This window comes from Ailuropoda melanoleuca, chromosome X (genome assembly GCF_002007445.2).
Source record: "Ailuropoda melanoleuca isolate Jingjing chromosome X, ASM200744v2, whole genome shotgun sequence".
Lineage (NCBI taxonomy): Eukaryota > Metazoa > Chordata > Mammalia > Carnivora > Ursidae > Ailuropoda > Ailuropoda melanoleuca.
The window spans coordinates 20,560,530-20,585,587 of record NC_048238.1 but is presented as its reverse complement, the minus strand read 5'-3'; the positions used below and the strand labels follow the sequence as shown (position 1 = coordinate 20,585,587).

At 42.6% G+C, this 25,058-nt stretch overlaps 1 protein-coding gene across 2 annotated transcripts in view; it reads left to right on the top strand.

Moving 5' to 3' along the window:
- Positions 1-452: 452 nt before the first annotated feature.
- Positions 453-25,058, top strand: part of PCYT1B (phosphate cytidylyltransferase 1, choline, beta) — a 131,822-nt gene continuing 107,216 nt past the window's right edge. For both annotated transcript variants that reach the window (XM_034649367.1, XM_034649365.1), the window contains exon 1: positions 453-1,797. In XM_034649367.1, the coding sequence (XP_034505258.1) occupies positions 1,726-1,797 (72 nt within the window). In that variant the 5' untranslated portion in view covers positions 453-1,725. The remainder of the gene's footprint in view (positions 1,798-25,058) is intronic.

The window sequence follows — 25,058 nt, the reverse complement described above, 5'->3', positions numbered from 1 at the left end:
GAGGGCTACAGGGACCTGGGGGAGAGGTCTGACACAAATATGACATCTACTTCCTTGGGTTCCTCAATCACTTCTAGATGCAAGTTTTATGGGATTTTCTTCCTGTTGCCCTCTAAAATCCCCTCGTGCTGAAGGTTCTATCCTACAGTTCTCATATTAGTGTATCAGCCGTAGTTTAGTTGGAGAGGCAGAGCCACTGTGAGCTGTGGAGAAAGGAATTTATCCTGGGAAATAGACCTGGCTGGGAGGGGTGGAGGAATGGAGGCCGGTGGGGGAGTTGGATGATGGGAGAAGTTACCCACCCGGCAGTCAGAAGCCCAGCACATCCAGATGCCAAAGCACAGAAGGACACCCCCCCCCCAGAGGCTACCAGAAGCTACTCCTACTTCCGTGGGGCTTAAGAACTATCTGATGGTGGTTTCCGGACTGCTGTTAATGAACAGGGTCAGCAGTTGGGAAGAAGATCTGGACACAGAGCAAAGGGGAGTGAGGATCAGCTGGGACTTTCTGTCACCAAGCCCAGCCATGACAACCTGGGGAAAGTAACGACTGCTACTCCACGCTCACCTTCCCCATCTTGGGCAAATTCCTCTCTTGGGCAACGCCAACCCAGAGCCGTAAGGGAAGGGGATCCTAGGAGACGTGATTCCAGCTCGCCAAGTCAGCACACTACACACTACACACTACGCGCCCGGCAAAGCAGCAGCGAATTCCCTGACAGAGCTCCTGCGGCAACCAGCCCAGCCCCTCAGCCAGAGAAAGTGCGGGATGGATGGATGCCAAGGTTGAAAATCTCGTTTAACCGATCAGAGCAAGTTGTATCATCCTGGAGACTGGAAAATGTGAGCAAGCGACTAAGAGTTTTCCCACTAGCGTGGAACAGGGAAAATGTTTACGTGGCTAGGGTGAATTTAGACGGACAGCAATCTTCGTTCTGAACCGAGGTGTGATACATTAACAGCAGCACTTGGCTGCGGCCAGATTTGAAAAGAATCTTTTTCTCGGAAAGGTCCCAGCACATGCATATTTAAAGAGTCCTTTTAACACACAATGTTATTCGAGGGAAAATGATCCTAACACAAACTGGGAAGGTTGTACATGGTTAAAATGCACAAGTCCGTTTATCAGTGGGCTTAGAATAGCTCCTTGGGAGACAAAATGTTTATTAGAATCAACTTTTTCTCTATCTGTATTCTCCTCTTTAAAGAAAGTGCTGAGTTGTATATTAACACTTCAAGGTCTTGACTACTTTTTATCTTGAAAAAAGAGAGAAAATGTTTGTCATTCCAGGAGCATAATCAGTTGAGCCGGCACACAATGACACAGTTAATTCACCAACGGAATTTGTTGCCATAGCTCCAGGGAGGGACAGGGTAGATTAAACAATGGCCTTTTTCACAAGGGCGGCTTCCTCCACAACCTGCCTGTCCCCCCACCACAGGCCATCAGAGCGCCAGTCCAGAGCACAGCAGTTGTCACTGAACATCAAGCCCAGAGGGGACAAGAGGAGGCCAGCAGTAAATAAAGCAAGAACACCCAGCACCTGGGATCTCTGCTTATTCACTCATTGGGACACGACTAGCTCCTCAGAGCATGTCTTCAAGCTTAACCCTTGGTCAAGTGCTCCGGTAAATCCAGAGAAGGACAGTTTCACCCTGTGACTCAAAAGAACTCCGAAGGGAAGAGAAGACTTGGGAAAACAGGGAAAGGAGACCAGGAGCAGACATGGTGGGCCACCAGGAAGGCACCGCGGAAGGGGACGCCGGGGACAGTTGCACCCCCACCTTCTGGCGCAAGGTAACGGTAACATACATGCTTTCTTAGTGATTTTTGCCTCTTTGAATATCAAAGCTGGTCCAAAAAGGGAAGTCCCATGTGTCTGTGAGTGTAATGGACCTGCGCTAATTAATATAGTCACACTCGAAATGAAAATAGTATCCTCTCCATCTTAAGGTGATAAAAAATTGTGACTCATCTTTCTTTATCCCCTGAGTATGCAAGCTCCCTGGATAGAATTAGATGACAGGAACAGATTCTCTTTTCTTTAAAAAAAGTCAAATCAGTCTGAGGAAATGTAGGTGGTTCAAGGCAAAGAATGACGTGGTGGGAGCCTGAGGGCATTGGAGAAATGTTTTAACCAAGTGTTGATTATCCTATAAAATGAGAAGTTTTCCTGTTAGAAAAGTCACAGAATCCTGACACCCATTTCTGAATTTCTTGGAATGCAGTTACTGCAGAAGTGAGACCACCTCATATCGTCTTTTGTTTTGGGGGTAGGGGGGTTGCCTAGGGGAATGTACATTTTAGTGGAGCCCTGTTAAACCAAATGAGTTCTAGATAGAAAAAGTTTAGGTGGTCGGGTGAAATAGTAAGATGATTTCAGATGATGTGAAGAAGAGATGAGGGACAGGGGAAGCTTCCTGGCAATGACATGTTTCTGCCTCACAGTAAAGCTGGTTTCCCACCACAGCCCTGAGAGTGGTTTCTCAGGTCTCAGGACATCAGCTCTGCTCTTTCCTGTTTCAGCACTCTTTCAAAACCTCCCCATGCTCCTTGGAGTGCCTGTGGATGGCTGGTTAAAACACCACATGCCTCACAAAGTAGTCTGGGCCCACAGGCACCGGGTGCTTGAGCAACGCGACTGGTAGACCGTGTCCCCCAACTGGTCCCTTCCCCATTCATCTCAGTATTGTCTCAGATTTGGAAAAAAGTATATGTTGAGGACGCATGAGTTTTACCAGCTCATTTTGTTGAATAAATGGGGGAATCAGGAGGCATTTTAGTCATTCATTTATTTGTTCATTCATGCCTCATTCCAAAAACAGATTTAAAATGGGATCAAAACAACTAGATTCAGTTTTGACTGCTATGGATATGGAAAAGTGAGATGATCTATGTCCCATCATGTAGAATTAAATCTGTGCAAATAATCACTCTGTTCTCCCATACCTGTTGTGAATTAAAAAATAACCAAGGTCTTCTCATCTTGTGGGTCTCCCAAGAGCATCACTTACTATAAAAATGGCTGCAATTTGGGGGCATGTGGCTGGCTCAGTCAGTAGAGCATGTGACTCTTGATCTCAGGGTTGTGATTTTGAGCCCCATGTTGGGTGTAGAGATTACTTAAAAATGAAATCTTCAAAACAATAATGGCTGCAGTTTTTAGTCCTTAGTAGGTGGTATGCCCTGTGGCCAGTACTTTACCTTATTTCAGGTGATTATGTCCAGCAACGTGCTTAAGCTCCTAACTACTTGCCTTTTCTGCTAATTTGTACCTGTTAAATGGACTGGGTTTATTTAACCTCCTTGGGCAATCAAGATGTTAATTATAACAATAACAAAGAAGTGATTGCGTTGACATTTTAATCACCCTTTCCGGTTCTCACTGTACTTTTTGTACACAAGCTGACCTCAACCTCTATAAATTTAACTTTCTGATTCCCACCACTTTTGTGCACCCTACACTGATAGCCCCAAGCTAATGGTACTGCTTACCAGCCAATAGTTATAAACATTATTATTAAATATTTTATCTGAACAGCAAAAATAATTATGAATTTAATAATATTTATGAGCTTCCTAGGAATGCAAACTCCCTTTAAATGAAAGAGCTGGTTATTGATTTTCCACATATTTAACTCTGGTCCTTGATTGGCACTTACTCGGAAATTGGAGAATGCCTGAATACATCTCAATTCCTTTTACTCTAAATCCTGTGAGGTAGATATTATTTGTATCCTCATTTTCAAGTGAGAAAAGTGAAGCTCACAGAAGTTAAGTAAAATGCCGAAGTTAGTAAGGGTACAGTATAGCTGAAATTCAGGGTCTTGGAATCCATCTTCACTTTTTCTTTAAGCCTGCACTGTCAAATAAAGTAGCCACCAACAGTACATAGCTGTTTAAATTTAAATTTTAGTTAGTTAAAATTTAATAAAACTTAAATTTTAGTTCCTCAGTGGTACTAGGCACATTTCAAGTGCTCAGTAGCCACATGCAACTAGTAGCTACCTTATTTGGACAGCTAGAATATTACATCATTGCAGAAAGTTCTATTGGATAATACTGTTTTAAGTCGTAGTGTCTCTTTTCAATATGTTGACACATGTCCTCACAATATATTGCAGTTCTGTTATAAGTAATAAGGACTTAATATTTAACAGTAAAATTTCATGCATTGGAAGTCTCCTCATTTGCATAGCATCAAGTTAACTTTGATCTGCAAATTAATAATATAGATAAGAGTCAAGGAGACGTTAAACGCACTTCAGAGACCAAAGATTTTTAAGCACCATCAAATAACTCCAGAAGCACTCACTTAGATGCAAGCAATTGATATGATAATTACACATCATTTTTATTTATTCATTAAAACAGGATCCCCTAAGGTGCCCTGGTAGGAAATAATATGGTTAGCCTGGTTCTTTCTGGCAAACCTTCTGCTATTTCTAAATTCTATGTAAAATCATTTTACACTACTGATTTACCTTCCTCTCTTCCATTGGGTCATTAAGTAAATTAGTAGCATAAAATGCTATCACAATAAAAATTTTATGAGTTCAAGATCTAATTCTAAAACGCTTGCTTCTTCTACTCTATCCCAGGATACCCTGGAAGGAGTGCTCCTGTGGGCCCCTCATAGAGCCTGGAACACGGGAGGGGGGTTCGATAAATATCTGTTGATTGACTGACATCTTCTTTCAAGATGTCACTCATTGGAAGGAACTCCAATTTTCTACAGAGAATCCATGGATCAAAATGAAAATGCTCTCATTTCTTCTTTTCCCTTTACCAGTCTTCATTGCGAGATAAGGGCTTCCTGTGAGGAAAGATGATTTCCAGGCATTCAGATGGGGGGGCGGGGGCTCAGTGCTCTCCTGCCTGAGGATTTGGAACCAAATCTGCCAGCTCCTTCAGTAGGGAAAGCTGCCTTCCCAGGGCACCAGTCATCACGTACGCCCATAAGTTTTTAAATACTGTGTTGAGGGGGGCACCCGGGTAGCGCAGTCGTTAGGTGTCTGCCTTCGGGTCAAGGCGTGATCCTGGCGTTGCGGGATCGAGTCCCACATCGGGCTTCTCGGCTGGGAGACTGCTTCTTCCTCTCCTACTCCCGTGCTGTGTTCCCTCTCTCGCTGGCTGTCTCTCTGTCACATACATAAATAAAATCTTTAAATAAATAAATAAATAAATACTGTGTTGAGCACGTTTGCCAGGTACTGTCCTGGTTCTAGGTAATAGAATAGAAGAAGAGAATTTTGAGTTACTTAGAGAAGAATGACGCTTGGATTTCTAAATCTGTAGCTGAGGTGGATTCTTGCACCTCTCTTGAAGTGGTCATACCAAAGGTGGATTCCTTTTTAGCAAAAAACACAACTCATTTCCTCAATTTAGTGGTAAGCTTCAAAGAATATGATCTGTCACTTCCTTGTCTTCTGTGAGGAAGATTTTTAGTGTGTAAGCCATGAGCAAAGAATGAAAAAATAATTGAAACAATATAAATGTAGGTTGACTATTTAGTCTTTCTTTGGAGGGAATTAAATGATTTGGAACACTCCAAATTTCTGAAGTTTAGATATCTGAGCATCTTTTAAAGGCACTAAGGGGAAGTAGATATTACATTTTTACTTTTTGTTCCAAAACACAATTAGGGCTTCTTTCCTCTCCTCTATCTGTAATTCCTTCACGTTTACAACAACAGGCATGTATTTGCACAACTTGCAGCTAACTCAACACAGTCTTTGTCTCCTTTGGAAACTATACAGTAGACGGATCCAAGGGTCCCATGTCCTGTTTACGCCAGTCAACAGATGTGTGATCACCGCCATGGGCGGCTCTGCTGAGAGTTCTCACTCTGAAAATTGAAAGGTAGTGCACCTGCTCCATGCCTGTTCCAATTGAATCTGGGCTTCTGGAGGACACTAATCTCTCTCCCTAAACTATAGATGCCCACCCACCATGGTCCTCTAAGCACGCTATGACTATTGTGCATCCTGGAAATCCTACAGCTCACGAGAATGGCTCAATTAGCACACAAGAAGATGCAGAGAGGTGAAACCCGTGTCTGCTGAGACTTGGGGTTCTTCTGGTCTTCCCAATGCTGGCAACTATGGGAAGAAAATGAATCTTACTGGTCTCTCTTATTTTTGTCCTTTATTTTCATGGAGTTGGTACTAGCTCTCACATGCCATGGAGCAAAGGATATACAAAAACTGGCATAAAATTAATCTTGCCCCATTCTTGCAATGAGGACTTGTAATGTGAAAACATACTCTCTATTTCAATCTTGCCCAGGTATTAGAGCATTTCATGTTTTAAGATTTTTAAGATTTTTATTTTTTTAAAAGTAATCTCTGCACCCAATGTGGAGCTTGAACTCATAACCCTGAGATCAAGAGTCTCATGCCTTACTGACTGAGCCCTCCAGCCGCCTCTATTTGAGCATTGGAAAGTTCTCTTTGACTTTTCATGAACTAGAAATTTTCTTTCTCTTTCTCTCTCTCTCACACATGCACACACACACGCGTGCACGCACACACGTCCACACAGATACACACATGGAAAGAGAAGAGAAAGGAGAAACGATGGAACGTACGGCTCAGGATGAAAAGAAAAATAATATGTTTCAAATCTGTCCTCTTCTGTTCCATTAAGTCTTAAAAGTACAGAAGAATTTAAATGTTAATTTTTTGAAAGCAAAGACGATATGATTAGATTTTAACAGTACCATCATACTTATTAAAAAGATCAATCGTTAAGTGCTTGCCCTACCTACGTATTCTTGTTCTGCATGTTCTTCCAGAGTACGGACTTTCACATTCATCCTGGATGCACGGCTCCTCATGTACTATAGATGCTTAGTAAATGTTTGTTGAATGAGTGAAAGGAAGTTAAATCCCTGTTTGTTCTGTATCCTCCTTGCCCAGGGAGAATCCTGAGTTTGTTCATCTAAGGGCAACTCTAGGTTGTCCGGGAGAATGAATGAATTTCAACCCAGCCTCTGAGGCATGCATCATTGTTGGGTGGACCAACTTCAACTTGACTCCAGCCTCTAAACTGCGTGACTTTATCATTAACACCTGCAACGAAGATATAGCAGTCACTGTTCACAGGGCTCTTCCTCCCAAATCCTGCCAGAATCCTAGGGTTGCTGTAGGTTTGTGATATCTGAAGGTCAGGTGGGATCTCTCAGAGACACCAGGGGTGGCAGACTCCCCCTCTACATTTCTTTCTCAGGTTCCCCAGAGATGTGCAGAGCTGGTTCAGCCTCCAAGAGAGATGGGTAAGACTTGTCTACAAATCTGTCCCATACATTCTGTTCCATGTAGCTACTATAACTTTCCTTAAGATGGCAATTGAAGGACTTTTGTAAATATCACACAAGGAATTCAGTACAAAAATGGAGAATTAATAAAATAGCTTTGTAGGGTTTTCTCCATTATACAAGGTAGGAGAGTTACAATCACCAGGAAGCACAGTAGAAGTCTTCTTACCATTTACAATGGGGACCAGTAGGTTAGTTAACTGAAAAATAAAAAGTTTCTAGTGAAGACTTATTTGAAAAAATGATTAATACATATGTTAGGGGCGCCTGGGTAGCGCAGCGGTTAAGTGTCTGCCTTCGGCTCAGGGCGTGATCCCGGCGTTATGGGATCGAGCCCCACATCGGGCTCCTCCACTGGGAGCCTGCTTCTTCCTCTCCCACTCCCCCTGCTTGTGTTCCCTCTCTCACTGGCTGTCTCTATCTCTGTCGAATAAATAAATAAAATCTTAAAAAAAAATACATATGTTAAATATTTTGTTTAAACTTAAAATACATACATTATTAATTGGCCAATCCTTTAATTGGACCACTGGCTAGAGCTCTGTGTTGTCTTTTTTTTCATTAGGCATACACATATGCAATATCTATGATTTCTATTCTTGGTTTATCCTAAATGAAGTGAAAACTCAAGATATTTTCAAAACACTGAGTATAGAATCCTAGATTTGGGGAGATTTTGTTCCTTATCTTTTACAGTTGTCTTGCCCTCACCTAATTCAACAGTAATTTTTAAAAGCCACATGACTGTTTATTTTTCCAAGACAATGTAGTTTCTTAAAAATAACTCTTTTTTGCATCATTCTTATCAGCTTATGTAACATTTAATTAAATTGTATTATCACAGTCACAATGGGCATAAATAGGTTTGGGGAAAAGTTCAGTTAACTCTTGGAAAATGTAAAGCTCAACCGTTCAGAGCTAAAATACCCAGGCTTTCTCAAGAGTAACTTAGTACTAGACAGAAGCATTCAGAGTGCTCTTAGGACTCTTAGGGGAAATGGAGAGCTCTGGTTAATTCTGCAGGTTGGTTCACTTGGAGGTTGTTGAAGGGAATCACTCTTGTTCCTCTCTAGACAGAAAAGGTTAAAAAGAATAGTAACCAGAGCAGGAAAGGGCATCCTTTTTGTGTCTGTCTTCCATGCTTCAGGGGTACTGTATTATTTAATGAGCACCTCCTTTGTGGTACGCACTCAGGAGATTCAAAGAACCATCCTTTTATTTTTTTAGTTTTTTTTAAAGATTTTATCTATTTGACACAGAGAGAGAGAGCGTAAGCAGGGGGAACAGCAGACAGAGGGAGAGGGAGAAGCAGGCTTCCCAGTGAGCAGAGAGCCCGATGCTGGGATCGTAACCTGAGCCAAAGGCAGATGCTTAACCAACTGAGCCACCCAGGTACCCCAAGAGCCATTCTTTTAAAGATACAATCCACGTCGTAAAGGGTATAACGCACTGTTTTTTTTTTTATTATATTCACAGGGTTATGCAACCTTCCACACAGTTTAATTTTAAGATTTTCATCATCCCCCCCAAACTGTAGTCATTAGCAGTCTCTCTGCAGGCCCCTCAATATCTCTAGCACCAGGAAACCACTAACCTACTTTCTCTTATGTGTTTCTCTTACCTATTCCAGACATTTTACAGATGTGGAATCATACAATACGAGGTCTTTTGTGTTTGGCTTCTTTCACTTAGTTTATCTTTTCAAGATACACGCATGTTGTAGTGTGTGTCTGTATTTCATCCCTTTTTATGGCCAAATAATATTCCATTGTATGGATAGACCACTATTTGTTTCTCCATTGATCAGGCAGTGGACATTTGGGTTGTTTCCACTTCTTGGTTAGTGTGAATAATGCTTATGACATTTGCATACAAGATTTTTGTGAACATATGTTTCTTTTTTAAAAAAAGATCATTTATTTAAGAGAGAGCGTGCACATGTGCGAGCGTGGTGGGGAGGGGCAGAGGGAGAGAGAGAATCTCAAGCAGACTCCCCACTGAGCATGGAGCCCAATGTGGGGCTCGATCTCACAATGCTGAGATCAAGACCTGAGCCGAAATCAAGACCAGATGCTTAACCAAATGCACCACCCAGGCGCCCCACAAATGTACATTTTCAGTTCTCTTGGGTCCACACCTAGGCGTGGAATTGCTGGGTCAAATGGTAACTCTATTTTTAACTTTCTTAAAAGACATTTTTAAAATTTATTTATTTGATAGAGAGAGAGACAGAGGGAGAGACAGAGAGAGGAGGGGCAGAGGGAAAGAGAATCTGAAGCAAGATTCCCCGCTGAGCACAGAGGTCAATCTCACGACCCATGAGATCATGACCTGAGTCAAAATCACAAGTTGGATGCTTAACCAAGTGAGCCACTTAGGCGCCCCTCTATTTTTAACTTTTTGAGGAACTGCCAAACTGTTTTCCAAAGAGACTGTACCATGTAACATTCCCACCAGCCATGTATGAGGGTTCCAGTTTCTCTACATCCCCACCAGCTCTTGTTATTTTCCATTTTCAAAATATAGCCATCCTACTGGGTGTGAAGTGGTGTCTCACTGTGGGTTTGATTTACGTTTCCGTAATGACTGATGAGGTTTAGCATTTTTTCACCTGTTCATTGGCCATTTGTGTATCTTCTTTGGAAAAACGTCTATTGAAATCCTTTGCCCATTTTGAATCGTGTTATTTGTTGCAAAGATCCATCTTTGTCTTAAAGCAAGGTTTCTCAACCTTGGCATTGTTGACATTTGGGGCTGGATAATTTTTTGTTGTGGGGGGTCACTGTGCACTAGAGCCTGCTTAGCAGCACCCCTGGGCTCTACCCACCAGACGTCAGTAGCACCCCCAAATTCTGACAATCAAAACTGTGTCCAGGGGCACCTGGCTGGCTCAGTCCAGAGAGCATGTGACTCTTGATCTCAGGGTTGTAAGTTCGAGACCCACCTTAGGTATAGAGATTATTTAAAAATAAAATACTAAAAAAACTGTGTCCAGACACTGCAAAATCACTCTTGGGGGGGAACAAAATCTCCCCAAGAAAAGAACCACTGTTCTAAAAGATCTTTCTGTGCAGCTAAGAAACACACAGAAACATCTCAGTTGTAGTGGGGTGCTGGAGGCAGAAGCCTGTCTGAGTGGGTTCGGGATGATGTAAGAAAGTAGAGGGACCCTGGAGGTATGAACTAATCTTCCCAAGTCTGGTTGATGGGTTAATTAATAATATGAGAAACAAAATCAAGGTTACAAATGAGAATTATGTTAACATTATGAGATAAATAATGATTTGATATCATAACACGAAAGCAGTTGTAAGTTTGTATATGACAGTAGCAAATGTGTGGTACATCTAGAACTATGGGATTTATGAGAGGGTGAATTTACTGTGAGCTGGTCTCTGGAAGGAGTGCCATCCCTTGATGGTCCTAGGCCTGAAGCATAAATGGCTGTTAGGGGGCCTTTCCCTATTAGCCCTTGGCTTCATTTCTCCTGTTGGTCTCATCTCCTGGTGGAGATGTGTGCACATCTGTCTCAGACAGAGATTGCTGGGCTGCAAGGAACAGTGTCCACTAAGCTAGCTTTTTCAGTAGGGGGAGTGCAAAGGCCTATCTAATGGAATCCACAGAAAGCTGAAAAGCAGGCCTCAGCGAGGAAAGGAACCGGAGCAGCTTGAGAAGACCTCAGAAAGGGTGATTTGCAGACATATTTACTCTAATGCCCTGACCTACTCAGTCTCCCTCTCTTAGTTCTAATTCTTGAAAGAGGGAATCTGAGGATCTGAGAAACCACTGAACCATGCCCATGGCTTGGCTTCTTAATCAGGTGTCCCAGCCCAATTCCCTGGGCTGTGGGGTGGGGTAGTTTCCAAAGAAGGGGTGGAGTGGGTTGAGGGAGAGATAAAATAAAAGGAGCTACCTCATTGATCCTTAAGCCATTCTACCACCTATATAGATTTTTTCCCCACTTTTTGTCTTCTCAAACATTTTTGCCCCATTGCTCCATGAAATACACAACACATCTCACAGAAACAGCCTTACTATTGTTTGCCAGTTCAATACAGTTACCGCCATTTACCTATGGCATTGAGGTCTTGATGTCAAGTATCTTGACTTCATTATTATAATTATTATTATTATTATTTTAGTAATCTCTATATCCAACATGGGGCTCAGACTCACAACCCTGAGATCAAGAGTCACATGCTCTACCAACTAAGCCAACCAAGCACCCCAAGTATTTTGACTTTAAAAGGGGGATGCAGGATGGGAGGGCAAATTACCCATAATGTTTTCTATTTAATAATGACATGGTAGGCAGGTGTCATCGAAACTAAGATGAACTATTTTAACAAGAAAGATATATCTGTTTGGGGAGCAATGTCTGAATCCCCTTCATCCCAATCATCCCGCATTGGCGTCACAGTTGGGAATAAAGACGACTAAGCTGTTGAGAGGTGGTACATCCTTCCCACTAGTTAAAAAAGTGGTGCCCTGCCTTCGCAGCCTATTAATTAAGAAGGTAATCAGTGCATGCTTCAAGTTTGCTATTTGAAACTCAAAGGCAGTAAAAGCAGAACACTACTCACATTTTTTTCTCATAAAGAAATGAATGACAAATTAGGGCCACAGAGCTAGAGTAATCACATTTTGAATGATTTCTCCTGAGCATGGCTTTAATAACCTGTATGTGTTAGATAAGAAGAACAAAGAAAGGTAAAGTTAATTATCTAGGAAAAGCTTCATCAGGAGTTTTGGTCACTTTAGACCAGGGTTTCTCAACCTTGGTACTAGTGATAGCCGGGCCAGGACAATCCTTTGTCATAGGAAGCAATCTTGGGCATATAGTGGAATGTTTAGCAGCATCCCTGGTCTCTATCCAGTATGCTAGTAGAACTGCCCCACCCAAGTCTTGACAACCAAAAATGTTTCCAGACATTGTTAAATGTCCTCTATGGGGCAAAATGACCCTGGGATTAAGAACTAATGAATTGGGGTACCTGGGTGGCTCAGTCGGTTAAGCGTCTGACTCTTGACTTCGGCTCCAGTCATGATCTCGGGGTTGTGAGATCGAGCGCAGCATCATGCTTCGGAGTCTGCTTGAAATTCTTTCTCTCCCTCTGCCCCTTTCCACCTGGCCCACGCGCATGCTCTCTCGCTCTCTGAAATAAATAAAATTTTAAAAAAAGAACTGGGGCGCCTGGGTGGCGCAGTCATTAGGCGTCTGCCTTCGGCTCAGGGCGTGATCCCTGCGTTCTGGGATCGAGCCCCGCATCAGGCTTCTCAACTATGAGCCTGCTTCTTCCTCTCCCACTCCCCCTGCTTGTGTTCCCTCTCTCGCTGGCTGTCTCTGTCAAATAAATAAATAAAATCTTAAAAAAAATAAAATAAAATAAAAAAAGAACTAATGAATTAACTACAAACATTCCTTCATACTCCCCATCCTTCCAGGGTCCCTCTAGAGTTTGTTGTCTTAAGCCCTTAGAACCAAATGTTTTATACCAGGGCCATTTACATTTTCCAGGGAATTATCTGAAAAGAAACTGACTGGATCAGAATTACTTGTCCAGGTGACAAGAAGGGCTTTTTGCATTTTTGTATTGAAGAGTAGCAAACAAAAATAACAGAGGAAGGAGGTCTAATAAAGGTATTTAGGTTAGACACTCAGCTAAATACTTATATTTAATCCTTACGAAACCCTCCGGGGTGTAATAGCCTTATTTTGTTGGTGAGGAAACTGAGGTTTAAAGAGGTTAGGTAATTCGCTCAAGAGCGCACAGTTTGTAATTTAGCGGTGGAGCTAGAAGTCTGATGGTAGATTTGTGCCTATTTGCATATTGCCTCATTATATGCACTGAAAGTGTTAGACATCTAATAAAGCAAGGTGACCAATTCTTTTAGTTTATTTATTTTAAATTTTTATTTAAATTCTAGTTAGTTAACATACAGTGCAATATTGATTTCAGGAGTAGAATGTAGTGATTCATCACTTACTATAACACCCAGGGCTCATCACAACCAGTGCCCTCCTTAATGCCCATCACTCATTTAGCTCATCCCCCCACCTGCCTCTCTCCATCAACCCTCAGTTTGTTCTCTATCATTAAGAGTCTCTTAAGGTTTCTTTCCCTCTCCCTCTCTCTCTTTCTCTATCTTTTGAAAAATACACAGCTTTCAGGGTGCTTGGCTGGCTCAGTTGGTAGAGCTCGTGACTCTTGATCTTGGAGTGGTGAGTTCAAGCCTTATGTTGGATGTGGAGCCTACTTAAAAATTTTTAAAAATAAAAAATACAGCTTTTGTTAGGGATAGTTTCAAACATGCAAAATTAGACAAAACAATGTCTTCCCATTTCTGCTGTTCATGAACTCATCACGTAGCTTCAACAATGATCAACTCAGGACCAATATTGTTGCCTGTAGAGCTTTTCAGCCTTGGCATTATTGACATTCAGGTCTGGATAATTGTTCTGTGTATAATGTGTGTCCAGTACAGACACAAGACAAGGCAAGACCAAAACCGAGTTCTAGCTGATTTGACTGGTGAAAGTATATTGAGTTGCTTTTGGATTCAGACAGTTGATTACTTACTTAGTGAAAGACAGGTAGCCATTGGTGCCAGCTTCCTATAGTCCTTGTCCCACACATGAAGGACAGCATGAAACAAGAGGCCAGATGACCTCTAGACTCCTGTTGCTGAGGAGCCCAATATAGATGGCAACTAATTGGTTTTCTCTTCTGCAGTGGGGGGCAGGACAGGAAACCCCATACCTCAACAGAACCCAAGAGGCGATTAGGAACTACCTCATGAGGGGCACCTGGGGGGCTCAGTCAGTTAAGAATCCAACTCTTATTTTTAGCTCAGGTCATGATCTCAGGGTTGTGGGATCAAGCCCCATGTTGGGCTCTGTGCTGGGCATGGAACCTGCTGAAGATTCCTCTCTCCCTTTGCCCCTCCCCCCTGCACACTCTCACTCTCTTTCCAAAATAAATTTTTTTTTAAAGATTTTATTTATTTATTTGACAGAGAGAGACAGCCAGCGAGAGAGGGAACACAAGCAGGGGGAGTGGGAGAGGAAGAAGCAGGCTCATAGCAGAGGAGCCTGATGTGGGGCTCGATCCCATAACGCAGGGATCACGCCCTGAGCCGAAGGCAGACGCTCAACCGCTGTGCCACCCAGGCGCCCCACTTTCCAAAATAAATTTATTTATTTATTTTTTAAAGATTTTATTTATTTATTCAACAGAGAGATAGAGGCAGCCAGTGAGAGAGAGAACACAAGCAGGGGGAGTGGGAGAGGAAGAAGCAGGCTCATAGCAGAAGAGCCTGATGTGGGGCTCGATCCCATAATGCCGGGATCATGCCCTGAGCTGAAGGCAGACGCTTAACCGCTGTGCCACTCAGGCGCCCCTCCAAAATAAATTTAAAAATCTTAAAAAAAAAAAGAAAGAAACTGCCTCATGAGAGTCTCATAGTGGAGATAGGGAGGAAAGTGGGAGGTGGCCTCCAAGCAGCTCCTAACAGGCCTCCCGCCTCTCACATTCTAGGAAGATCACAAGACATTCTGCCAACACTCAGGTGAGCTGCAGTTCGAGTCTTTGCCAAAGTGAACTGTGTGGACACATTCAAGGTTGTCAGGGTGTCCGCACAGAGCCATTCCCCCACGGTGGAAGGCTGTTTCTGTGCATTGTAAGAAGTTTAGCAGTAGACGGCTGCAGCCTCTGAGACATGATAACCAAAAATGACTCCAGACATGGCCCAATGTCCGTTGGAAGACCGAGTTCCACCCAGTTAAGAAGCACTCATCTAGAGCCCTAACTGTTCCCCACACCCACACAATACACTTCATCTGCAAATACTTCACTGCGTATTTATTTCTTTTTTATTTTTTTAAAGATTTTATTTATTTATTTGACAGAGAGAGAGAGAGCACAAGCAGGGGAAGTGGCAGGCAGAGGCAGAGGGAGAAGCAGGCTCCCCAGTGAGCAGGGAGCCCGACGCAGGACTCAATCCCATGACCCTGGGATCATGACCTCAGCTGAAGGCAGACGCTTAACGACTGAGCCACCCAGGTGCCCCTTCACTGTATAGTTCTAAAATAAAGTTTAAAGAAACATAAACAAGATATCATTATACATGAAACATTTAATAATAATTTTTTATGGCATCCAGAAGCTGTTCAAATTTCTTTTTTTTTTAAGATTTTATTTATTTTATTATTAGAGAGACTGTGTGCATGAGAGTGGAGGGAGGGGCAGAGGGCAAGGCAGAGACTCTCAAGCAGACACTGTGCTCAGTGCAGAATCCCACTCGAGGCTCCATTTCTCTACCCTGAGATCATGACCTGAGCTGAAACCAAGTGTCAGACGTTTAACCAACTGAGCCACCCAGGTGCCCCAAAACTGTTCAAATTTCTAATTGTTTCATATATATTGTAATTTTTTTTACAGTGTTTTGAATTAGGATCCTAATAATATGGGGTATATATTACATTGCTGTGATTGCTGTGTCTTTTAGATTTCATCTAATCCATAGGTTTCTTGCAATTTTTTGGTTGCAGAAACTAAGCTTATCCTATAGAGCTTCCTACAATCTGGATTTTGCTGATTGCATCCCTGTGGTGTTAAGGTACTCCTGGATCCCTTGTGTATTTCCCATAAATTGGCCTCTGATCAAGAGGTGTGATTGAAGCCAGGTTCTGTTTGCTTGACAAACTATTTGATGGGTGGTATACGGACTTCTTTCTCTCAGGTGTTTACAATATTTGCAGTTGTCTCTCTTCTTGTCATGTTGGCAGTTGCCAATGCTCATTGCCTAGATCCAATCATTCGTTAGGGCTTATCAAATAGGGAGAGTCCAATCCATCATGTTGTTTGCTACCTTCATATTTTTATTACTCACTCTCAGATGATACACTCTCACTACTTGGTCACTCAGAAGTACGTTTGAATAGAAAAGGTAAGATAAATGCTTTCTTTCCCTCTGACTTCCGTTTTCAAAATATGTGTGTGTTGCATCCACCAATGCAGACAACTGAGGTGTTTGGTTTGTTTGGGATTTTGTTCAATAGTATCATGAATGGGTGGATTTCCTTTTTTAAAAAGATTTATTTATTTATTTATTTATTTTAGAGGGGGGTGGAGGGAGAAGAACAAGGAGATTTTGCATTAAGCCCAGAGCCTGACACGGGGGCTCAATTTCACAACCCTGAGATATGACCTGAGCCAAAACCAAGACTTGGTCGCTTAACTGACTGAGCCAACCAGGCGCCCCTGAACAGGTGGATTTAAACATATTTGACAGATTTCAGTCTCCTGCAGTTCTTATCCTTATGGACATGTAAACTTTCCATCTTTGGCTGACAAGAGTCTCTCCAAATTGGCTCCTGAGTCCTTTGGACAATTTCTGTCCTTTCTGAAAAAAGGATAATAAAACTCATATATTCACATCGGTATTTTTATCTTCAGTTTAGCTCTACAATAGTGTTACTCAAAGTGTGGGCCTCAGGCAGCACCTATACCAGTTGAAGAGAAAATCAAGTTAATGGGCCTTCCCTGGCCTGGGAAACAAGTTTAAATTCTCCAGGTGATTTTACGCACATTAAAGTATGAGAACCTCTGCTCTGAAGAACTGACCTTAGAGCCTTGGGGTCACCTTCCTCACTAAGATCTCCAGATCTTCAGGAATTTCTTGCCAGAGTAGGCCACCCTTCTGTTGTTACTGGATGTCAACAGAGGACACAATTATCCTCGAGCGTTATTTCCAATATTTTTGAAACAACCTAAAGCCAACTGATAGTTTGATAAGCAAATGGTAAATCTGGAAATCTGGTTAATACCTCTTTGGATCCAAAAAAAATACTGATTTGATCATATAAAAACTGATTTTCTTACTTTTAAGATTTTATTTGTAAGTAATCTCTACACCCAGTGTGGGGCTCAAACTCACAACCCTGAGATCAAGAGTTGCATGCTCTACCACCCCCAAAACCGATTTGTATAAGTGGCCTTATAAAACTGCCATGATGAAAATTTCAAAAGAATTATTCCAAAAGTGTTTTGAGCAATGGTAGTATTAATATGTGCTAGGGACTGCCATGGTTTAATGCTGATGGTTTTATTGCTTTTGAATTCCTACAGTTGAGTGATGTGGTGAGGTTATGCCGACTACTTTGCAGAAATAAAGGATTATTTTTCTTTGGAAGTGTTTTTATCTCATGCTTGCTTACTTACTTACTGAAGAGTATTTATTCTTGTAGCAAGAATGGGCTTCTGCGGCAGCACATTGACCATATATAGTTACTGTCAAGCACCATTATTGAGTCATTCCACAGAGCCCCTCACCTGGCACTTAAGTAGAGTAGGTATTCAAAATGATTGCTTTTGGGGGCGCCTGGGTGGCTCAGTTGGTTGAGTGTCCGACTCTTGCTTTCGGCTCAGGTCATCATCTCAAGGTCGTGGGATGCAGCCCAGCATCAGGCTCCAGGCTCAGTGGGGAGTCTGCTAGAGATTCCCTCCCTTTGCCTCTGCCCATCCCCCTGCTTATGTGCAGGCTCTCTCTCTCTAAAAATAAATAAATACATGTTTAAAATGATTGCTTTTGGACATATTGAAGGTTTTTACATGGCTGCCTTCATGGGATACAGGACCTAATACGGTTTATTTCTTTTGATGCAAACAAAATAGACATTCTTGGAAAAAAGAGAGCCTAATAGTTGAGGGTCAAAACCTATGTCTTTTTTGGTCAAGATTTATTTATTTATTTTAGAGAAAGCGTGACTGGGGAGAGGGGCAGAAGGAGAGGGAGAGAAGCTGACTCCCCACTGGGCACAGAGCCCAACATGGGGCTCAATCTCACAACCTCCAGATCATGACCTGAGCCAAAATCAAGAGTCAGATGCTTAAGCGACTGAGCCACCCAGACGCCTCCAAACCTATGTTTTAATAAAGTCTCTCGCCATCTCTGCTTCATTTCATCTCTGTGGTTCTCAATTTTTTTTTTTTTGGTTCTGTATTTTTAAAAGTCCTGATGCTGCAGCCCAGGCCAATAAGGGCAGAATCTCTGGGGAGTGGGGACCAGGCTTCTGTGGTTTTGAAAGCTCCCCAGGTGATTGTCGTACACAGCCAAGGCTGAGAATTCTGCGAAGTGAAGCAGAGAGGGTGAGAAACTTGATTAAGACATGAAATGAGGGGCACCTGGGTGGCACAGCGATTGGGCATCTGCCTTCGGCTCAGGGCGTGATCCCAGTGTTATGGGATCGAGCCCCACATCAGGCTCCTCTGCTATAAGCCTGCTTCTTCCTCTCCCACTCCCCTGCTTGTGTTCCCTCTCTCACTGGCTGTCTCTATCTCTGTCAAATAAATAAATGAAATCTTAAAAAAAAAAAAAGACATGAAATGAGACCCCTAAAGCATCAGGCTCTCTTTTCTCAAGAGTAAGAGAGTGGATATACTTGTAGGCTGCTGGAAAGATCATTTCTCACTGGCACCACCTGGTATTTCTCAGACAGTAACATTTCACCCACAGAGAAGACCTGGTGAGTCCACTCCTGTTTGTATTCTGGGGGAAGAACCCATCCGATGCTGCTTTTGGGAAGATTTATTGGAGCATGTGGAGACATCATCTTGAATGAGTTTCCTGATGACATCCTCCACTGGCACCTACTGAATGAGTCAAATATGAGATTTATAGGGGCTTAATAAAAGGTTTTATCTAGCTGGGTTGTATCATTAAATGTCAAACTAAGTGAGAAGCTTTCAACACGAAGGCTATCCAAAGGAAGCAAAGAGAGCAGAGCATGGGAAATGCTGAGTGACATGCTGCATACGATCAACAGGGGCTTTGAAGTCCAATAGACCTGCGTTTGAAACTCAGCTCTGCCAAAGCTCTATGACCTTGGGCAGATTACTTAACCTCTCTATGCACGGATTCTTACCTGCCAGCCTGGCCTAGCGCCTGTGCTTGACACAAAGCAGGGCTTTACAAATGACTGTTTTAAAATTATAGGCAATATATTGTTCCAATATCTGGAGGTGAGCTACCTGGTCCAGCTCATGCTAAGGAATGTGTGGTAGGCAGAATAATGGCTCCCCAGAGACGTCTACATCCTAATTCCCAGAACGTGGGAACCCCGTAACTATCCCACTTGACACGGCAAAAGGGATTTTGCAGATGTGCTGAAGATCTTGAGATGCGAGAGATTATCCTGGATAATCCAAATGCCCAGTGTAAACCCAAGGGTCCTCTCAAGCGAGAGGAGCAGGCAGGGGAGAGAGCGACGTGACTGTTGGAGCAGAGGCTGCAGTGAGGGAGCTGCTGGCTGGGGAGACGGAAGGAAGAGGGCTGTGAGCCAAGGAATGCGAGCAGCTCTAGAAGCTGGAGGAGGCAAGGGAACGGACTTTCCCCTGGAGCCTTCAAAAGAAATGCAGTCTTGCTGACGCATGGATTTTAGTCCACTGAGACCCATTGGGACTTCTGACCCCCAGAACTAAGAGAATATATTTGTATTGTTTCAAGCCACAACACGCGTGGTCAGTTGTTACAAGCAACAAGAGGAAACTAATACAGAAGATGAAACCCAATCTCTTTCTCTCTCTCTCTTTTTTGAAGATTTTAAGTAATCTTTACGCCCAATGTGGGGCTCGAACTCACAACCCCGAGATCAAGAGGCTCACGCAACACCAACGGAGCCAGTCAGGTGGCCCCAAACCAAATCTCTCTTTGGGCATTCAAAGATTCTGGGGGCAGGTTTTGCAAGATGAAGATTTCACTCTTGAGTTCAGTTCAAAATCAGTTGGTAAAAAGTCCCAGAATTGTAATGATGGTTTACTTGGGAGTCGATTTATCCATCCTCGGCTCAGATGGCTTTGCTGACTCATGTGCCAGTCAAGCACGTTGTAATCACATTCGCAAGGCCCCGGGACAGTCCTCAGGACCCTGCAGTATTTGCTGCTGTATTGGGAAACTGCCTGGTGGCAAAGCTAGAACAAGGAAACTGGTTTCAGCATATCGATAGCCAAGAAAGACAGCTCTTTTGGGGTATCAGAAGTGTAAATTTGGTCAACTATTCTGGAAGACAGTTTGATAAGAGTATCAAAAAACACATACAAAAAGCCTTGAAAATGCAAATACCCTGACTCAGCGATTCTACTTGTAGGAAAATGGATGGGAAAACTGCATTAGTATGCATATCCTTCACCTGCTTAAAAAAATTCTTCCATGGTTCCCTTAATTACTTATAGAATAACACTTGTGGGAACTGACAGGGGATCGCAGTAGGTAATTACAGTCTGGCAGGTGTTTATACTGACCATAGCTTGGTCTAGACTTGAAACTGCGTTAGACCTTGATGCTCCTGGAGCCACCTTTGTTAAATTTGATCTTTTCCATGGTAATCACTGAAACGATGATTGTGACTAACACTTCCAATATTCAGTCGGCGTCTGCCCTTGAACATTTATTATAAACTATCATCCAATTTTGTGGCTTAAATTAAAAATTTTCTATGTGTAATCGAGCCATTAAGTGGTGAAAATTACCTATATTTTTACTTATCCAGTGACATTCAGATAATTTGTTTGGTGTGCAAAAGTTTGACTCCAAATTATGCTCAAATCCAAGTGAGGAATCTCTATTCAATTTTTTCCCATTTGTATCTGCTTCAGCCATATGTCTGGACCCAAACCCCATCAAGGAGAGACCAAAATTTACACAATATTCTTGAGTATGATGGCGGCTGCATTTGGAGTTTTGATTAAACTGAGCTACATGTGTGATTATTACTTGTAAACAGATGATTAGATATTAATTAGACAATAAGTGATTGTAAAGCACTTAGAAAATAAAAGTGTTTATAAATACCACCAAGTAATAGCAACAATAATTCTTTACTGACTACACAGCTGCTAATGTCAATAAGAATGATTTATTCCAGCTAAGGGCAACTTTAATTTATGCAAAAAGCTGCTATCATATCTGTTTTTCTAGAGCAAAACCAAATGTACTATACTTATAACTGATTTTATCATCAGCATTTAGATAAACACATCTCATGTAGGTAACAACAACTTAACTCTTTTAGGACCTTCTCAAACACAAGCACAGCCATTGTGGCATGGTGTCTTTGAATGCTAAGAAACAGAGCTCCTGGGGCCCCTGGGTGGCTCAGTCGGTTAAGTGTCTGCCTTCAGCTCAGGTCATGATCCCTGAGTCCTGGGGTCTAGTCCCCTGTCGGGCTCCCTCCTCAGTGGGGAGTCTGCTTGTCCCGCTCCCTCTGCCTCTTCCCTCACTTGTGCTCTCTCACTCACTCTCTTTCAAATAAATACATGAAATCTTTAAAAAAAAAAGTTTTGAAGCTCTGACTACTTTTTATGTCTATTATTTTTTCCCCCTAATGGCTTGTATAGGTCATGGACCTGTATCAGCCTGGCTTTTGACCCACTGGCGAATCAGGCAATGCCTCCATGTTTATTTTTCTCTCCTAAGTAGATGCAAGCACCTACAGTAAGTCCAGGTCCATGGTTTTGGAGATAGGAAATGAACTGAACGAATATAAGTGATGAGTGCTTCATGTTACACGAATCCAATAGAAAAGCAGGGAAGAGGCTGTTTGGAATGATGAATATGCATGAGTTAGCCCAGCAGCCTAGTTAACAAAGCAAATATAACCAGATCGAAAAGTGAGGCAGTGTAGTTTGGTGGAAAACAGGGTTGAACTCTGATTCAAGAGACCCGGGTTCAAGTGGTAGTTTGGCCCTTTACCGTGTGACCTTACTGAAGACACTTAACCTTTCTGATTCTGTTCACTCATTTGAAAAATTTCAGTATTAAAACCTGTCCATCTTAAATTATGATTTAATTCAATGTGTAAAAGCACCAAGCAAGAGATGAAATGCTTTACATTGAAAAACATTTTTATTACCATAATTTTCCTGACGTAGGTGAAGAGGATTTATGCATGAGTTTCATTACTTAGTATGGTGGAATTTTCTTTCTGTATTATGTCAGGTTTTAGGCCCAAACCATAAGCCACATGTGGAAAACTGGGAAGTGGCTCAAAATAGAGCCATAAAAGTAACAAAATTCCACGGAAGGTAATAATAGTTTCCAGGAAACCCTAAGTTCCGTCAACTTTACCTTGCTTTTTCAATCTCTTTTCTCACTTTGTGATACATTCCTTATTTGGTATATCTGAGGCAGTGAGAAAAAATGAATGAGAAAGAAAAAAGAAAGGTGGAAGAAATAGTGGAGACAGGACTGATGGTAAGGAGGAAGGATTTGGAAGGAGGCTTTACACACGGCACTCTTGATACATGTTAAGAGCAGTCTCATATATGGGCGGCCGTACAAACTGTAACTAAATAATTTAAAATTACCAGTACGGGTTGAGCTAACATTTTTATACAATGGATATAAAATTTCTAAAATGATGACTAAAGATTGGAAAATAAAAGGGAAGAAAAAGGTATTTTTAAAGAAGAGAAAGCTTAAGTGTAATGCCTACTTTAAAAAATAGGCTAACAGACATATGATAACATGATGTTATGGCTCATTTGTATCCATATGAGGGTATAAAAGATATTTTGCCATAAGAACCAGGTATTAACACTTTATGATGAGGCACTGAAATAGTCTTAATTGGAGATCTCCCAGAAGCAGATCCTGAGACAAAAATTCAAGTTCAAGTAGTTCATTTGGGAAATGAGTCCAGGCAACAGCTACAAGAGTGTGGGCAAGGGAGACTAGGAAAGCAGGCAGGCAATGGAGGGTGTACTGTTGAGCCAGCTACTACGGTGGCCGTTGGAACTTAATCCCACCGGGGAAGCCTGGGAGTCCATGTAGAGCATGGGATTCAGTCCTTCCACTTGAGGGCGGAGAGCACTGGGGTGTTTATACTTTCACTCCTGTCAGTCACTGGTGGAGAGCTCTTAGGGATGTGGGCCGCTGATTTTCTGGCTCCTCAGCCCTGCCTCCCTGGTGCTGGTGGGCGGGGGGGGGGGTCTCCCAGGGCCCGAGAAAGCCCTCGGACAGAGAGACGCCGTGGCTGGCAGTTGGCAGCGGGCCGGCTGTTGTCGCCCATGATGAGGCCTGGGGGGATCGGGCTCGGACAGCTTCTGCTCTGAGGAGATAATATTAGCTCTTCCCTGCAGATCTTTGGGAATGGCATTTTCAACAATTTGATGTTGTTGAAGTGACGAACGCTTGCAGGAAGAATAATGTCATTTGTAGCTTCTTCCAAGCTGATGGGACGATCGCTAGGGCTTGGTTTCCTCGTCTGCAAAGTGGGGACACTATTCATATCTGATTAGGTGTCTTGGGGCTCACAAGCAGCCCATGATAAGTACCGAGCATAGTGCTGAGAATGTAAGGGGTACCTAATAAATGGTAGAAATAAAGATGAGCGGCTTGTGAGGGGCAGCGCTGATCTGACCGCTAATGCCGATGTAATACGGTGTGAATGTGTTTTGTTTTAACCCTTACTCCTATTGCTGCAAGTTGTAATTTTTTTTTTGCCTGTTATAAATTATTCTGGATTAAACGTCTTTGTACACAATTATTTGTGTGCTGCTCTGAGTATTTCTTCGGGGGTAAATTCCCAAGCAGAATTCCTAGGTCAAAGGGTGTGAACGTTCTAAAGGCTGTTAGCATGTCCTGACAAATATCCCATGTGGAGTTTTTAACAATGTTAACACGTGTATACATTTGTGTAACCATTACCATATCAGGATAGGGAACAATTCCATCACCCCAATAACTTCCCTTCTGTTATCCCTTGATAGTCATCCCCTCCCCCTTGGCATAACCCCTAGAGGGTTATGGGATGTTTAATTCCGTACTATGGAATTAACTGGTTGTTCTCAGCTGATCACCTTAATAGCATTAGGAAGCCCCCAAGTTAAAATAACTCCCACAAGGACCCCGCTAGACACCCGGACTCTGCTAAATAGGCAGGTGAATAGGAGATCCTCCCATTCTAGAGAAGGAAGTAGAGGGCCAATTAGGAACCAAGCTGGCAGCTGGGTGGTCCAGAACACAGCGGGGGTTAGAGGGTTAAGGGCTTTCCAATGGGACCGTGTGGCTCTAGACGGTGGTTCTCAAACTTTAGCATATGGCAGAATGCCTCCAAAACCTGGAGATTTTATTGAAACACAGATTCCTGGTCTCCACCGCCTGAATTTTCTGATTAGGTAGATCTGGGGTGGGGACTAAGGATTTCTGACAATTCCCCAGGGCTGCTGTTGCTACTCTTTTGGGGACCACACTTTGAGAACCGCCGCTGTAAAGAAAACACTGAGATTAGATGAAAAATTTCATGCCTATATCACCCAGCATGGTGGGAAAGGGCCTCCTAAAAGTATTGCAGGGTTTGGCTCTTCCAAGTTGAAGGACTTGTTAGAGCTAAACTTGCAGCTTGAGGTGTTTTGTTTCCAGGAGGGCTGACAGGGCAGGCAGGAAAGGGTAGGAAGTGGGTAGGACGCCCCCTTTTCAGATGGCCCACTGTCACTGGAATTCCTGCATTATTGGAGCTCTCTTTAAGCATAGGTAATAACAGGGGACTGTCAGGTGACGTCATTCTCATGTAAAGTGCCAGAATCTGTAACTGTCAAGCTGTAAATTTATGCTGCAGGGCCCATTTTCTTTTTAAGGCTAGCTGTCTTATTTGAGGAGTAATGAAAATGAAGCCTATTAGTATACCACATTCTAATTTACAAAGTGCTTTCACATATTTATTTGATCTCCCAAATTCTGT